The sequence below is a fragment of the Pygoscelis adeliae genome, unplaced genomic scaffold (genome assembly GCF_000699105.1).
Source record: "Pygoscelis adeliae isolate BGI_AS28 unplaced genomic scaffold, ASM69910v1 Scaffold126, whole genome shotgun sequence".
Lineage (NCBI taxonomy): Eukaryota > Metazoa > Chordata > Aves > Sphenisciformes > Spheniscidae > Pygoscelis > Pygoscelis adeliae.
The window spans coordinates 377408-394858 of NW_008824896.1; the positions used below are offsets into that span (position 1 = coordinate 377408).

At 42.3% G+C, this 17451-nt stretch overlaps 2 protein-coding genes across 2 annotated transcripts in view; both read left to right on the forward strand.

Moving 5' to 3' along the window:
- Positions 1-9968, forward strand: part of DHX9 (DEAH (Asp-Glu-Ala-His) box helicase 9) — a 27281-nt gene extending 17313 nt beyond the window's left edge. Inside the window, exons 20-27 of the mRNA XM_009324651.1 lie at positions 477-637; positions 2577-2688; positions 3357-3518; positions 3679-3806; positions 4874-5103; positions 7417-7532; positions 8409-8609; positions 9520-9968. Coding sequence (XP_009322926.1) covers positions 477-637; positions 2577-2688; positions 3357-3518; positions 3679-3806; positions 4874-5103; positions 7417-7532; positions 8409-8609; positions 9520-9775 — 1366 coding nt within the window. The 3' untranslated portion in view covers positions 9776-9968. The remainder of the gene's footprint in view (positions 1-476; positions 638-2576; positions 2689-3356; positions 3519-3678; positions 3807-4873; positions 5104-7416; positions 7533-8408; positions 8610-9519) is intronic.
- Positions 9969-10839: 871 nt separating this feature from the next.
- The window catches only part of LAMC1 (laminin, gamma 1 (formerly LAMB2)), a 95165-nt gene continuing 88553 nt past the window's right edge, over positions 10840-17451 (forward strand). The window contains 2 exon segments of the mRNA XM_009324652.1: positions 10840-10884; positions 11726-11786. Of these exon segments, the coding sequence (XP_009322927.1) occupies positions 10840-10884; positions 11726-11786 (106 nt within the window).

Sequence of the window (17451 nt, forward strand, 5' to 3'; positions counted from 1 at the left end):
AGTTGGGTGGTTTGGAGTTGATAGAAGGACATGTAGAGAAATGCTTGTACGTAGGGCAGGCTGAAAGCAGGTTGTCTGTCTCAGGAGTGGAAGACCTTCCTTAGCAATGTAGGAGATGATTGTAAGGGGGCAAGTGTGGGGCTGGGCACAACCATGCTGCGAGTCGGGCTTCAGCCATGCAGACTCTATATGTGGTCAGCTCATACTAGAAACCACACCGGGTAGTGGTGATGTGAGGGCTATACCTTCTGTGCATTTCCATTGGAAGTTTACCCTGAGATGAGAATTGAGACGCACGGAAGATAAATACTGGTAGAAGAACCTAAGTTACAGGAGCACAATGAGAGTTGATGGGTTGGCTGCGAGGCAGTATTTGCTTTGGAGGGCGGTAGTTTATGCTGATGGAATGACCCATGATGGTGATCAAAGCCTGTGTTCAGAAAAATGTGGGCTCTTTTGTTCTCTTCTCATTCCAGACTTCAAACTCATATGACACCCGAAATGTTTCGAACACCACTTCATGAAATTGCTTTGAGCATCAAATTGCTGCGGCTGGGAGGAATCGGTCAATTTTTGGCCAAAGCAATAGAACCACCACCTTTGGATGCAGTGATTGAAGCAGAACGCACACTAAGAGGTATCGTTGTTTGTCCACAAGATTGTGTGTTAATGAAGCTGACTCCAAGTGATTTCCCATGTATAACGATCACCTACAAACTGCTTTAACATCTCTGCTTAGATTGTTTGTGTAGTAGCATGCTGTCTGAAACAGCAAGGTGTTTCCTGGATGCATTGTGTGGGTGGCAATGTCTTTTGCAGCTGAAGAAATACTGGAATTCCCAAGTGGAGCGTCATTCCTTTAAGAAACTTGAGCCTTCAAACTTAAGGCTTGTTTTGTTATTTTACCAGTAACTTATGCTAGCTTCCAGCTTCCTGTTTTCCAGCTGTGGCACTGCTGTGTATGACATAGGCTCAGTCCAGTGCCTAAGGCATTTACAAAACTACTATAAAAGTACTGAAAAAGAGAGTAGTTTATTGTATAATTACCACTTTGTACAGTTTGCTGACCCAAGATCTCAGTATTTTGTCAAGTAATTAAATCTCCAGTTTATGAATATGCAAGCATCAGTATCCTTCTAAAACAGGAGAAACTGAAGTGGGGGTTAAGCTGTCTCCCCAGTTTCTTCAAGGAACTAACTAGAATATGAGTAAAGTGAAGCGGGGAGGAACCCTAAATTTATGCTTTAGCTTTAAAGCAGTGATCTCAAACCTCACAGGCTTTGCAAATGTCACTAAATAAGCACTTCTTAAAATTTCTAAGAACTGAAATATCTATTTGATTGTTGGTTTTATGAAAAAATTGTGTGATGAGCCTACATTGCTTGTATACAGAAGGGAGACCAGAATGAAAAACATAGCTAGGGATATGTATACAAGTTTAATGACTTTCTGGTCTAAAAATTGTTAGTGCTTTTCTTACGCTGCAGATAAGAAATGCAGAGCCAGGGGAAAAGGCAAATGTTTTCAGCTTTAACACCAAATAGACGTTTCTGCATGTGCCTTCATTTCCTGGATGACCTGTGATTTTTCAGTGCACGTACACTACTAGTATGTTTTTAGGATGGTGAGACATGCTGTTCTTCAAAATGTTCTTTAGGCTTTTGAGTTCAATAGATACTAGGAAAAATGGATTCGATAGTGGCTAAGGAGTCCTTTATTTGTTTGCTTTCCCATTTAATTGCTGAGGCTACAAAGCTTTTTTTTCAAATGTAAAGCTTTTAGTTATGCTGAAGTTTCCCAAAGTAGTCTGTAAATAGAGTACTTTATAAGTTTGCATTTTTCATTTATATCTTAAAAGCGTTTTTAAAGATCACACTTGTATTGTTTTTCTTTGTCATGCAAACTTAAAAAGAGTTTTTTGAAGTAGAGTTTAATGGTTATGGCCAAATGGCTAGTAAGTTAAGGAGACTCATGAGACCCTTCAATGTGTACAGCAAACAGCCACAGACACTTCTTTGACTTTATTATTGACAGTGACTTGATAGCTTAGAGGATGAGCTCAGGTGATAATTTTTAGGTAACGGAAGGAGAGAAAGGCAGGCAAAGCCTCATGGAAGAGAGAGTTTGTGGTGTTCTCTTTTTGATGAACAGAGGGTTCTGTGATTTTCCAATTGCAATGAAGACTCTACAGTTGGCTGTGATAGGGCTGCTTTGATTTTCGTGAGGCAGAAATGAGTTTAGATTAGTTAGAACAAATATAGGGACTTGAAAAAAAATTTAATAGTGTAATAGAGGTTTGTACAGAGGCAAACTAAAGAGAAATGGAAAAATATGTATGTGAATTAAATAGTAATTATTTTAATTGTGGAGGAGGTAGTAAAACATCTGTAAAGCTAAAGTAAAATTTATTTGACCTCAAACCAGTTTTGAAAATCAGGTTGGCAATATTGTAAACAACACTAAACTTAAATATAGATGGGGTTCTATTTAAACACGGTTATTAAAATTCTGAATTTCTTATCTAAGGATTTCTGGTATTAGATAACCATGTTTGATAAGAAGAGATCTTGTTTCAGAGCTTGATGCCCTGGATTCCAATGATGAGTTGACACCTCTTGGAAGAATCCTAGCCAAACTTCCCATTGAACCTCGTCTTGGCAAGATGATGATAATGGGCTGTATTTTTTAGTAAGTTCAGTAGTCTCAGTGGTCTTTTTCTTGTTTCTCCGAGTTCCTGAGCCTCTAGACATGCACTCTACAAGAGAAAAAACAATACATCTAGATGAGCAATAAATGCTACAACTGGGGATAGGAAACTGAGTATTCTTGAGAGTGGAGGATAAATAACTTACAGTATAGGGAATAAAGTAGTCATGAAATTCAGAGTTAACTGCAAGGGACCAGCAGAGCCTGAATACTTAGGAATTAAGAGTGGGACTCTAAATACTTAAGTATAGTAGTGAGGTAGAGGTGGGGAGATGTGAAATTTGACACCTACAGAAGAAGAAAAATGAATCCACACGTTTTGCTTTAGGGGAAGTAAAGATCTGTTATTTGTAATTGTGATGGCTGTAGAGTCCTCTTCACAAGAAGATGATGGTGTATGTGTGGGGGCAAGGGGAGGGAAGATAGACAACGGACTTGTGAACACTTGCTGTTGTGAAAGTACTGGAATTGGAGCTAATTTAATATCCCCTTCCAGGGAAGTGTTTCTGTGAAGAACTCTGGTACATAAGGGCCAAATTACTAAGCTCTCTAAGCAGGGAAGTTTTTACTAGTATCAACAGCCTGTGGCAGCTGCTGGCAGCAATACTGTGAATAAACCTGATCCTGATACCTTTTGTGGTTTCTTTCAGTGTGGGAGATGCTATTTGTACCATCTCTGCGGCCACCTGTTTCCCTGAACCTTTCATCAGTGAAGGCAAACGGCTGGGTTATGTCCATAGGAATTTTGCTGGGAACAGGTTTTCAGATCATGTTGCTTTGCTCTCCGTCTTCCAAGCCTGGGATGATGCAAGGTATATTGTCTTGGCACAAAATTTGATGAGAAGTTGTGGGTAACACAGGGTGAGCAGTTTTGTGACCAGACTAGATATGTCAATGGATGCTATGACGGCTGAACTGTTGCACTTTTCCTTTTCTTGAACAGACTTCTAATTCACTCTGTTTGTTCTCTAGAATGGGTGGTGAAGAAGCAGAAAAAAGGTTTTGTGAACACAAGAGACTCAGCATGGCTACTCTTAGAATGACGTGGGAAGCAAAAGTGCAGCTGAAAGAGATACTTATTAATTCTGGCTTCCCTGAAGGTGATTCTGCTTGGACATAGTAATTTAGTGATTGCATTTTTCATTCTGAGATGAGAAATAAACAAGATAATCTATGATGAATACACAAGCTCAGAGGCCTATCGTGGGTTTGCCATAAACCTGCTTTTACAGCTGTGTTCAGATGAAATTTTAGTGCTGTCTCGTTCTCTCGTAGTTGTTTAAACCAGGAAAGTTGTGATGGCTGTGGTGCAACATAAGGAGATTTTTGAGGCTGAGGTTAGGGCTGCAGGATTAAAAATCTATTGAGAAATTGTCCTTAGAGAATTACCTCCCTGATTTTTCTTTCTTCTTCACTTGTTGCATCTCCAAAATGCACTCTGTACGTGCTGCGCTTCCTCCCTCCTTTTCATTAGCCTTAGGGAGTCTGTGTGATCTAAACAGTGTGCTATGTGCCCTATGATTTTCTGGGTTCGTGCCGCAGGAGGAATGTGCAGTAGTGTGGCGTATTATTCAATTTTCTAAGGAAAAAAAAAATTTCTTAAAGTTGACCAGGTTCTGAATTTGTCTAATGTTCCTGAGGAGCTTGCTCAGGGTTTTCTGGTGGTTTGTTTTTTTTTTTTTTAAATTCTTTTAATTTTTTTCTCCTCATGCTGCTAGGATCATTGCTGCATTTATCCTTAACTTTATTTCTGGGCAAGATGACCTGAAAACAAGCCACCAGAGACTCTGGGGAGGTTTGTAACAAATAAACTAATGAAAACATCCATTCTGGCCTCCCCCAAAAGATCTGTCTCCAAAACAAATGACAGGAAACACACTGTGGTACAGCACATTCTGGGCAAACCCCTCTCTCCTTGTTTTTGAAGAGCTTGGGAAAGAAAAATATCTCTTTGTAGTAGTATTTTTCAGCTTTTTGCTCTCCATGAATAAATGGAAAATTGAACGTAGAATTGAAATGCTTTGAGTGCAGAGGTCATTTGAGAACAGATGCACATCTACCAGTTGATTGAATCAGAAAATGCATTGATCCAGGATCCTAAACAGCTCTGCTGTGCTGTCCTACATGACCCGTGGATGCGAGCCAGTCTTCTGTTCTCTGTCAACAGAATGTTTGATGACTCAACCGTTTAACAACACTGGACCAGATAATAATCTGGATGTTGTAATCTCCCTGCTTGCTTTTGGGGTCTACCCCAATGTCTGCTACCACAAGGAGAAGAGGAAAATTCTTACCACTGAGGGGCACAATGCACTCATCCACAAGTCATCTGTCAACTGCCCTTTCAGCAGCCAGGACATCAAGTATCCATCGCCTTTTTTCGTTTTTGGAGAAAAGGTAACGTCTTTGAATTTGTTCTTGATCACGTGCTGCCAAGTTGTCTAAGAGGCTCTTTTTGGTAAAGAAGCCATAAGAAAAAAACTACGCTGTGTAATGTTTAGCTTGTTCTTTGGGTTTTTTTGTTTTTTTTTTTTTTCAGAAAGTGAACCTTATGTGATCATGGTGTCACTCAGCCTTTACAGTAACTTTCAATCAACCAAATTCAGTAGAAGCAGAGCTGCGTAGAAAGTTCCTGTGAGTTTTGTGAAAACAGCCAGGTCGTACAGAAAGACCTAACTTAGTGCCTTCTTTAAGAGATTGCTTTAGGAGCTCTACCATACTAATTAGGCACTAGAGAATTTTTGCCCTTATCACTTCTGCTACTTAGGAATTCAGAGAGAAAACAGGAACATGTAATATGGCAGTGGGGCTCCCTTTCTGGCAGTAGGTAGTTTGTCACCTCCTGAGGACAGCTCCCATTTCCCAAGCATCTCGGAAAAACCCCAAGATGCTTTCCCAGAGTCCCCATGACCTTTTTCTCCATCCCATTAATTTTGTGTACTGGGCACATGCTGTACATGTACACTTAAACCCCTGTGTGCTCTCATGTGCTGCAATGATGGCCACCATGAATGCAACTGCTCCTGCTCACCCTTCTTTCAAGGAGCAAATGAAGGCAATGCCTTTGTGTAGGATGTAGCTGGGAGACAGTCCTCGGGCTGCCAGCCTGCTTGTGCTGCCTCTGCACAGTTACTCCAGCACAGTGATGGGGAGGTCCTGAGCCGCTCTGTTGCCTGTTGTTGAAACCAGCTGTGCACAACACCGCAGTTCCTTCTGCCTGGGAAGTGCTGTAAAGATGTTTTTGAGAATAAGCATTGAATTAGGAAAGCCTCTTGCTGTAAGGAGAGCCTCTTAAAATCTTACAGCAGAGGTGATGCTGTAGGGGTTTCTTTTTTGTCACCTTGTCTACACTGCCTAGTTCAGAATTACAGTTTATTTGTGCTGATTTTTATATCCTTAGTCCTTTTTGCTGACATGCAGCTTATTTTAGTAATGCCAGATAAACCACTTCATTGGTAATAAAATGGAATTTTGACTCCTTTGGGTACTGGCTTGGGACTCGGCTTGATACTCTGGATTTCCACATACATAGTTCAGAGCTGTGGCGAGGCTTTGCCTCTTCTTCACCCTTTATGACAGGATCGCAAGCGGGTCAGACCTTTGATCTGCCTCAACCATCTCTGTAAAGTGAGCTGCCCTAAAAGCACCAAAAGACTTTTGAACTCAAAAAGCTATGCTTCATTAAATCAAAATACACGTGGGAAACGAAGAGTGACTAAGACGGTGGCTTAAGAGTGGCGAAGACAGCACCTGGGTGAGGCTGGGGTGAAGGAAGGATTTATATGCAGCTCTCTCCCTACCCATTATTTACCTGCTAAAAGAAAGTTTCTCTCTGAGGTCTGGTTCTCTCTTTCCTGCTGCATTTGGCAGTCTCTCTCTGACCTGCAAGTTCCCTGCTCCTTGTACTGGCCATTTTTCTGCCACAATTTCCATTCTGGAAGTTTCTTTCTTTTGAGCATGTGTGATAACTTCCAGGCAGGAGCAAATATTCACCCTGAGGACAAACAAGTACAACAGAGTCTGCTCATCATGCTCCTGTGTGAAAGAAAGGAGGGAGAGAGGCAGCTGTCAGGGTGGGAGGCTGAAATCCCAAGTACTGCTCTTCAGTTCCTCTTTAAAATGAAGGGCAATAGCCCATGTAGCCAGTGCTGTTATCTCTGGCTCAGGTCAGACGGCTTGTTATTGTCCAAGTGCTCACTTCAAGTACAAGCTTAAGGTCTTGTTTCTACAAAATGACAAAGCGGGCTGGTTGCACGGACGTGTAGCAACTTCCAAATTTGCATGTGTAGAACCCTGCTAAAGAAGCAACACGAGCTTTTCATCACAGCCCCAGCAATACAGAAGGTGGGAAGATAATTCAGCTATGCCTTGCTCATTTTTAGCTTGACTGAACATGAGATGGCTCTTGCAAAATGTCAGCTGCATAATTGCAGACATGCAGTCATGGAAAAATGAATACGTTTAAATGACAGGTAGTTTTTGGTGGTTTTTTACACCAGCCAGTGCTGAATCCCTGTAAACATCTGCCCAGCATTCAGTTTTGTATGCACGTGTGCTCTTGTAATTTCCTAACACTACACCTAGATTTTTTTTGTGTCGTTGTTTTTACAAAATTCTCTGGTTTCAGTGGCCAGAGGAAGGTGTTTTGTTTGGCCAGAGGAAGGTGATCTGTTTTCCATTTCAAGAGTCTTATTTCTCTTCCACCTGCAGATTCGAACACGAGCCATCTCTGCCAAAGCAATGACCTTGGTGAGCCCTCTGCAGCTGCTTCTCTTCGCCTCCAAGAAGGTCCTGTCGGATGGGGAGCTCGTTCTGGTAGATGACTGGTACGGACCTCCTTGGTGCTCGTAATGTTCAGGTCTATGAAAGAACACAGACAGAGGGGGAGCAGCTGCTAACACAGACATAAATCTCTCTAGAATAGGAACCCTAGAGCAAGCCATGCGCTACAGGTTAATTGTGAAGGCATTACCTTTGTTTCCTGTGAGGAAGGGAGGGGTTTATATTGGCAGCACTGTTTCATGCAGATTACCTGCTTAAATTGAAAACGTGATACCGGGCAGTTTCCATAAAAACGGCTGTTTTGTGCGCCTTCAACGGGAACACGAATAAGAGGTACTATGTATTTTGGACCTCCCCTTCGGAGAGGGGCCGAGGAAACCTTGTTTTTAAGTCTCAGAAACACAGCTTGAGGAGAGAAATGCTAAGGATTTTGTGGTTGCCTCTGGCAGCATACATTTTATGACCATGACTAAATACCACCTGGATGTCTTCCCCCACCCCCGGTCAGTAAAATGGAGGTGAAGAATTGCTTAAGCTTAATTCACTAATATTTTTGAGGGTGGCCTGGAGCTTTCAAAATCTTGAGGAGCCTCGTGTTTTTGTTTACTTTATATTTTTGTATCTTTCTGTTTTGATGCTAGGGGTTATGCATTGGTGTTCTCTGAGTATGTTAAATCTCAAGAGCAAATTTAAACAGAAGGATAGTTATGTTTTAACAATGTCAAATTTTAGGAATCTTGCAAATTTGCCTCCTGAATTTCACATCCCTTCATTGACAAATTAGAATTTCAAAGATGAGAATATAGATTTCTGGCTCAGTATGTGCAGCACTCAATGAAAAACCACTCCACAGAACACCTTTCGTAACAGGTTCTCTCCTAGAAGTCATGATACATCTAATATACGTCTTTCTGCCGTAGGATCAAGCTGAAGGTGCCCCACAACGCGGCTGCCTGCATCACTGCTCTGCGTGCTGCGATGGAGGCTCTTGTTGTGGAAGTGACTAAAGATCCTGAGATTATTCAGCAGCTGGACCCAGCAAATGAGCGAATGCTGAATGTGATCCGTCAGATCTCCAGGCCGTCAGCTGCGGGCATCAGCCTCATGGCTGCCAAAGCAAGGTTAGCTCGGCTCCGTTGGCTTGTGCAGTCGGAGCTCCGGGGCGAGGAGTGCTCACCACCTCTGCCCCCAGGGACACCAAGAGCCTGAAAGAGGAGGTCAGAGCTGTCAGCTCCACTGCTCCCTCCCTGCACAGTGGCTGCAGAAGCCCAGAGCTAAAATCACCAGGAGAGTCTTGTCCCCTGTGGACAGGAGCTTCAGGCTTTCATTTCAAAGTCAATAGTCTGAGTGTATGTAAAATTGTCATGTTCAAAGTCCGATACGGACAGATCACTGCCTGTTTCCACAGGAAGGACAAATGGCTCTCAGGAGTAGAAGCTGTCATCGCCTCTTCCAAAGCACAATGACTTTTAAAGAAAAGATAACCCCAATTTATTTTGGGCAAATCTATTAATCTCTGTCTCTGGAAATAAAACAAATATTTGGCTGTGCTTGCACCCCTCCATTGCCCCTTGTTTTCATGTCTTGCTTCTGAAGCAAAGAAAAATTAAAACACCTGTGAGCTGTTAGTAATTTAAGGATCAAAACAAAGAACAGCTTGGATGTACACTTCACTGTGTTTTGGGAGGAGCGAAATAAAGATCACTGTGCTCACATAAACAGGAACGGGGCTCCCTACGCGTTTGTGTGAACTGGAGAAACGGGATTGAGGGGAAAACTTTCTATCCCAGGTGTAGATCTGGCTGAGATGTAGAGGAGGGACTGCTTATGTGGCACGGCAGGCCGTTCCCAGCTTTTCTTTACTGAAGTGGAAAAGGTGCGAAAGTGCAACTGTAATTCAAACATCATATTCTGTTAACAGAAAATAGAGGCATCTTAGCTAAGTATCTTGGCAATTGATTGTTCTTCTTAATATTAAAAAAAATGGAATCTGTAAGATTGCATCAAGTACATAATGTTTCTCCTTGCCAGGTTCGGAGATGGTCCTCGCCCCCCCAAAATGGCTCGCTACGACAATGGAGGTGGCCTCAGAGGCTGGGGAGGTTACCCGCATGGCTCTGGCTACAGAGGTAGAGGGTACGGTGGCTACAGCTACTCTGGCAAGCACTCAGGAGGGAGAGGATACCAAGGTAGCTGGGGGGGAGGCTACAGAGGTGGGGGAGGCTATCGAGGAGCAGGTGGTTGCTACAGAGGAGGCTGTGGGGATCCGGGGAGGGGCGGGTGGTAGTTATGGAAGTTCAGTGAAGTCTTTCCACTTTGACAAAAGCGCGTTTCTCTCCCGAATCCCTTTCTTGCTGTTACCAGTCTGTTTGCCATTTCAGTTCCTTAGTACAAGTACAGCTCTGTAATATATCGTGCCCTTAGGGAATTTACTGCAGGTTGTATGATTTTATTCTTAATAAAGAGTTTGTTTTTAAAGACTTAGATGCTATACGTTTAATTTGGATTTGGATTTAGATTTTGAAGCCGTCTGTTGCTAGTTTTGGTTGCAGGAGGTGTAAGGCATTCTGAGGAAACCTTTACATTGTCTAAAACCATTCTCTGCCATACAAATTTCAAATTACAGAACCTGGGCTCAGTGGGGATTTTTCTTTGTTGTCTAATAAACTGTGCAAATAGCCCTTGCTGCAGTGGTTTTCTGTCTGCCAGGCAGCACTCGGTTCCTTTGCAGCCAGCCACTGGCCTACTGCATGCCGTGTTGCACCTCCCGGCACGGCAGCTGATGAGCTCTTTTGTTGATTCAGATAATGCGGGAACATGGAATACCTTTGTCAAGACTGGTGTGATGCTGCTTGTCTCTGCAGAACCTGAAGCGATCTCAGGAGCGTGAACTGTGCCCTTCATCTGAGGCAGTGTTCATTTACATTGCTACTCCAAAGTAGTCGTGCTTCCTTCTTCCAAATACATGTGGAAGAGGGCAATTCTTTAATTAGAATTCATTGAAATTGCAGCCTGTGGATTCCAGACATTCAAAGCTCAGCTGGCTGCCTGGTGCTTGCAGAAGTATATTGACACAGAGGGGATAAAAAGCCCTCCAGCGAGGTGTGGTTTCCTCCGTACCTCTCAGACTAGCACCTGGGAAGTGACCTGGAACAGGCGTGGATGACACGGGGTACCCGCAGGTACAGATTACTCTCAAGGGCTTTCTACAGTCAGGCCGTGCTGTGCAGGAACACCTGTGTGAACAAGATGAGGGAAGCACTTCAGTTTACAATAAATGTGCGTGTATGAATGGTTTTGCTTTTTTTTTTTTTTGGCCAAAACTCTTTTTAACTTTACCTCTCTTACAGCATGGCCACAAATCCAACTGTGCTGGCCTGGAGCGGCAGCACGCAGGTACTGCCTCTTGCACACACTTTGTACTGCAGGGCCCCAGCAGCACAGCGAGATGTCTGTGGGCACAGCTCAGTATGAAACCTGTTACGCTACCAAGCCTGGCGAGATTAACCTCCCCACCTCCCCACTAATCCAACTGGAAAGCTTATTCAGAAGCAATAATTAGTTGTGCTTACAGGGGTGTGGGAGATGTTGGTGTTTGAGTGAAGTTTAAAGCAAGTCCAACATTTTTTGTATTTCTAATGAAGTTCTTAAAAACCAGGTAAGGGTGAAGCACTGTTTCTTTAATCAAAACTGCTAAAAGCCAAATGCCACGAGAAGCCTAGATATCCAGCTACGAATTAGAGAGCTATCTCTGATATCAACAAGTGTATCAGTATTCATCTCCAAACTTAAATCTGGGATTAATTTGGAGTGTGTATCTTCTTCTGCATAGCCTGATGCAGTAAACTCCACAATCCTTTCTGCTGATTGATTCCTTTCTGTAGACACTTCTGTAGATTGAAGAATGGTCACTCCATGCCACCATTACTGAAAATGTGATTATTTTTCTTCTCCAGGAACAACCTGTTAGGGAATCAGAAGGGATGGACATTGAAAGATGTGCTGTAGTGTTAGCCACCTTCCCTTTCCACATCTGTATTTATCGCATCTAGGCAAAACTTGCTTTCCTTGGCTTGCCCCTCAAACGTTGTGTTATCTTAGTTGTGTTACTAACACAAAACTGGAAACGTGAAGCAGATGTCCCAATGGTTTTAAAGAGAACTATAATTTCAGTATCAAGCCTACAAGGCTTAAGTATGATCTAATAGCTGTTAAAGCTTTCTAATTTCCTCTCTAGCTGTTCCTGGTCTTCAAAAGAAGTCAGCATTTAAACAGGAGGCAGGAGGGATGGGTGCAAGGTGAGCACAGACCAGAGCTTAAGGGCCCTACAAGCTATAGGCTGTTCGGCTGTTCAGCACTACTGCAGCCTGTATGTGAGCAGAAACAGAACTGGAGATACTGGGAAAAATTCAGATGAGCTCCAGTGAGCTGGCCTCCTTTTGGAGAGCAGCTTCGCTGGCGTTTCCATGACTGAGTCCTGCTATTTCAGTTAAGGTTTTGTTCTGATCGGGTCTTGATGTGTAGTGGGGCCCTTTGCCGCAACTACATAACTACCATTAGCTTTTCCCTGCTTCTAATTTCGTAAGTTTCAGGAGGTGGAATAGGATACCAGGGATTATCAAGTGTATGTACAATATTCTATGATACTAGCTAAAAATGGTTTTACTGGGGGTACTTTGACGTTAAGTCCTAGATAAATTCCCTTTTTAGACTGAAGTTGATGTTTCTCAGGTCTCTTTACAAAAATGATTCAATTTGTAACTGTAAAGCTGTTATTTACTATTACTGGAAAAAGAACAAAAAATGTTACCTTAACATTAATGCCACCCTGGCTATGATGTGTGAGGTCTCACTGGTTCTGGTACTATTGCAGTGATGAATTTTGTAACTCTCTAAGATAGCTGTGCTTCTTGGGTACAGCTCAACACCAGTGCCCTGTTCATTAACAAAAAGGTTATATCTAATTTCATGTTGCTTGTAAGAATTGTTAGAAAAATTAATTGGCATTTAAGAGTACAGCCTGGTGTAATAACATACACAATTGTGTAGGTCACCCGCCTACATCGGGAGTTGCTGCTGGGATGGAGCTTGCAAGGATACCTGGTCCCGAGGACCACTCAGGTCGCAGGTTGTGGCGGGGGAAGGTGCCCTGGACTATTTAGCATCTACAAATTACAGCTTAGTTGGCTTTATCTATGTGCTAGTGTTTTACATATTAAGGAGCACCAAGCATGAAAATACTGCTTAACAATATTCAGTCTGGTTTTTAATACCTAATCCATCAGGACCAGTTAAGTGGGAAAGCAGTAATCCTTGCCTATGCTTCCCGTGCCAGAAATGAATAGCGCAGTCTAAACAAGGATTGACATGCTAATGAGGAGCTTAAACAGCCTGGGTACAGAAAACTGAAAATTAACCTGAAATGACATGTACGTTTTCACAGTAAAAACTGAGCTTGTGATGAGTTTACTGTGTCAGTAAATTGATCTGTGCTTTGTTTCAAAAAGCCAGCTTGTCAGAGCACTTCTTACATCTCTTGTACAACAAATTTAATTATCTGAAATTCAAGAAGAATGAATTACCTGAGCTCCAGTAATCTCGCTATCTGTGATGGTCAGAGAAGCCCCAGTGAGCGCAGACGCCAGATTCAGCAGCCACGACACCACTGACTGTTCTCTGCTGTACCGACCTAAGGTGCGTTAGGTTTGTATCTTGGCTTTCGATACCACAGAGCTCTCATGAGGGGGTGTGGAAGCAATCATGGGTTCTTCTGGTTTTCCGGTTCCAAGTGGAAAAGGAGAAGGGTAAAAGTAATATTGACAATAGTGTCAAAACCATAATATGAAGGATAACACTTGTCAGTTGGTTACTTGAATTTTTATCTTGCTTGTTTTAAAACCTTTCACATAAATACTAAAAATGCTACCGACAAGTTACAAAGTTGCCATTAAACCAACTTTTTATCTTAATTTCTTCAAATGGACCCCCTGCTTGCCTGCCTGATTGCATGTACCATGCTGCATTAAACAAAACATGAACACTGTTCATGCAAACTGACTGCTCTGTTTCAAAAGCCTGGTAATCGGAACACAAAACACAAAGGCATAGATAACGTGTATCTCCGCGCAGGAGGGATGAGAAGCGCGGCACATTCACTTTTGTCTTTGAGGTGATATTCAGAGCCAGAGAGGAAATCTGAGAGTCTGCCTTTTATTGCTCTGTTAGAGTAAATATGCAGATTTGTCTACTCTACATGGTAGTACTCAGGCAGCAAGTCACATAACATACTCCAGGGTAAGAACTGAAAAACGTCTCCAGCCGTAGGGAAATTTCCACTAATGGAGAAAAATTCAGCAGAACTACGCTATGATCTTTACTTGGAGAAAGTTTGAAGGAGAACCTGGTGGTCAGTTGTGGCATCGGCATTAATGGTATCCCGCTGATCTCAAGTCCACCATCTCCAAGGAGGATGAGTCTTTCTCTTGAAAGAACGTCTTTGCTCTTAAGCAGTTTCTTTATAGGAAGATTTTTTCTATGGAGTTACTTAGAAACATTTGTACTTGATCTGTAGAGCATGTGTTAAAAGTGTGCCCATATTGAATTTGTTCCTAAGAAAACTGACCAAATTAGCATTGCAATTACCTAGTTGATCTCTCTTCCTACCTCCAAATCAAAAATGGGGTGAGGAATGCCAGCCAGAGGAAAGCTAATGTCACAGATAAAACTTCATCGAGGTGGGTGGCTTAGCATGCAAGATAGTGATGCCGCCTTACCTGTCTCTGAAAAAGAGATGCAATAAGAGTTTAAAAACAGCAAAAAAAGATGGAGATGAACGCTTCTAATCAGAAGCTCACCTGGAGCTTTGACAGGAGAAAGACCTGAAAATGGCTGCCTAAAAGCACTTTCTCGGTTCAAACATCGTCTATTGAGAGTGTGTGGCCTTGCTGTATGCAGGGCACGCTTCACTGGCACACGCAAGCTCTGAGGTTCACTGACGTTTTCTATCGCCTCATTCCATATCTCCCTCGTTGCCTGCTCCCTAGCCTCCTGGTGCTTTTCTCCTGACACTGTCAAGAGCTCTGAAACCCATTTGGTATTTCATTGTTCTCAGCAGTAACAGAAAGCAGCATTAAGGCATCCTTAAAAGAAGCTGAAGAAAAAGTCCTCACCAGTAGCTTTGCATGAGGCACTGGTTTTTAAAAGCAGGTTGGGTTTAGAAGGATGAGGAGGTCATTTAAAGAAGCAAGAGAAGTGTTGGTGAAGCACATGCATTTTAAGTGTGCCTGTGTCTGGGCAGAAAAGGGGGGGGCTAAAAGACTGAGGTGCAAGAAATAGCTTCAGTTTATCTGTATTTCTGCTGGGAGCTTTGCTTTACTGGTTAGCACAAGCCTTCGTGTTGCAGAAGGGACGGCTTTAGCAGAATGTATTTCAGTGACCGTTCTCCCCTGGAGGTAACGTGCATTAGAACAGCACGCCAGAACTGACGGGCAGCTGAAGGAGCACTTTTGCATTATTTTCAGGGTACTAAAAAGCATAAAAAATTGATGGAGTAAAAGATAAACTTGGAACCCGAATCCATATTTTGCAAGATGCAAGACCATATGATGGTGTAGGCATCAACCTGAACAAGGAAACGTGCACGAGTGAGTGCAGGCATTTAGATAAACGGTGCTTGCAAGCTTTAGACCTGCAAGGTGTGATTTGCTGAAGCATGGCTGGAAAGTTTGCTGGTGCTAATTTCTTATTAAACCTGTCACCTTGTGGGAGTGTTAAATACAGTGCTGATATTGATGTTCTTATTAAAAAAAACAACAACCCCAAATCATACCTTTCAAGAGCCATCAGGGAAGAGGACCTGCTTACTTTAGAAGTGCTATTACTGCTTAACTTTATGCTGCTTTAAAAACACGTATTTTTTATATATATATGTTTTATGAAACTGATTTTTCACTGAATTCCTGCTATACAGTATACCAGTTGCACAGTATTTTTTCCCTAGGTAGCAACTAACAAATTATACTCTGCTGTTTATTTTCACACTGTAAGTTTTTAATCCCGTTAAAAGCTCTGGGAAATGTACTTCTCCCTACTATTTGCTAAGAACCATTAATCAGGACTGCTTTTGAGCTACAGTTTGTAAAGACAGAGGTGAATTATAAGAGAACACACAACACTAAGGTCCAATATAACGTTAACAGGGATAAGTTTACAGCCTTGTATTCTCCTGGGAAAACGACCGCGTGGTCTCCACTGTACCAACTTTCTAAAGCCACGTTCAAATTGCCATGTTGCTGAAATGGAGCATCCACAGAAAAATCTTTCACCCGTACAGGAAAGAGTTAGCGCCGCTTCCTACATTTGGGCGAACTGGGAAAAAAAGCAAAAGTCAAGTCTCAAATTTAAGAGCAATTTAAAGATGATCCGCCCTGTTCTGTTTCCTGCAGTCAGTTGCTTTTGCAAAGAGCTTTTTAGATACTAGGACTGTATTTTGGAATTCCAAGTTTTCCTCCCATGCTGCCGTCTGCAAAGAGACACTCAGACTATACTGGAAAATACATGAAGAACTGCTTTTTTTTTCCTACTGTTTCCGTGCACGTCTAAGCTCCTGACCTATAGTCAGTGTCTGGTGTGTAATTCCCCACTGTTCCTCTTACCTTCTACTACAGAAATTAATTGCTCAATGTGGCCAGCTGGGTTTTTTTTGGGGGGAAAGGGGAGTAAGAGTTGTCTCAACTGCATCAGCATGCTTTCCAAGGAAAGAAATTGCAAGAAAAGGAAAAATCTCAACTATGGTGAGCAGAAAGAATAATCATATATTGGGTCATGTAGCTCTGTGCCATCTGCCACTATTGCTGTAGTGATGGCCCAAAATTCTCACCTATGGATGGAGAACAAAAAGTTGAAGGTCCAGTCCTGAAAAGATACGTAGTAGGTGGTACCTAGGAGTTTAGGAAGGCTTCCAAGGAAGAAGAAAAGATACCTCAAATACTGGGTTTTTTTGGATGATGATGGTAATTGTAAAGCATCTTGAAAGATAATTCCTCTTCCGACTGATTGCCCATTTTCATGCTGCGCTATGGATAATTCCAGCGTAATAACCACTTTAGTTGGTTATTCCTTTTGTGGTCAGCTGCTCAGACCACCTGCGTGCCACATCCAAATCCTCAAAATAAACTTTAGCTTCATGAAATGTCAAGGCTCTGGGCTTTGACTCATGTTTGAAAACAAGTGCTGAAGTCTAAACACGGCTTTCCCAGCGTAGCCGCCTTTATAAAGTTTGTTTGACAAACTAATACAGATAAGGCCAAAACTGCTTTGATGGAGTTTAAGTATCATACAACCTAGATCACCATTTCATGGTGGATTTATTGTAGTTTTAATTCTATGCTTTCTTACATGGGAACTCTGCTTCATTCCACGCACTGATAAGTGACATTCCTGAAGATGTTTTCTACATCTGTTTTCTACTTGTCCTCCACTTTTCACCCCTTCGCTCTGCAGGCCTGATCAATTCTGGGATTTGGTGGCAAGAAAGAATATGAGGATTTAGGATGATCCAAACTCTGCACGGTGGGAACTGTATAAGCATGGCCTGCCGGATGCTCTCAGAGCAGAAAACTTCTGAGAGAAACTCCCAGTGATGTCATATTTTCCAAGGCACCATTATAAACTTTAATTTTTTTTTAAATCTTCGAGTGACTCAGAAATCTGGCACTGTGCAAAGTACAAGTTTTGCTGGTATGATATGAGCATCTGTAGTGGGTGGAAGGGTAGGCTTTGATGTCAGGAGTTCTCCTAATCCAGCTGAAGATGAATTTAAGGAACTGAGGTGGAAAAAAGAATCCATAAATACCAGGTGCTGATCAGAGCTCAAAAGCCTCAGGACAGCCAAAGACCATGGATATAAAAGGTAGGATTAAAACACAGTACGTTGTCTAATACAAGGATACATTATGGTAAAAA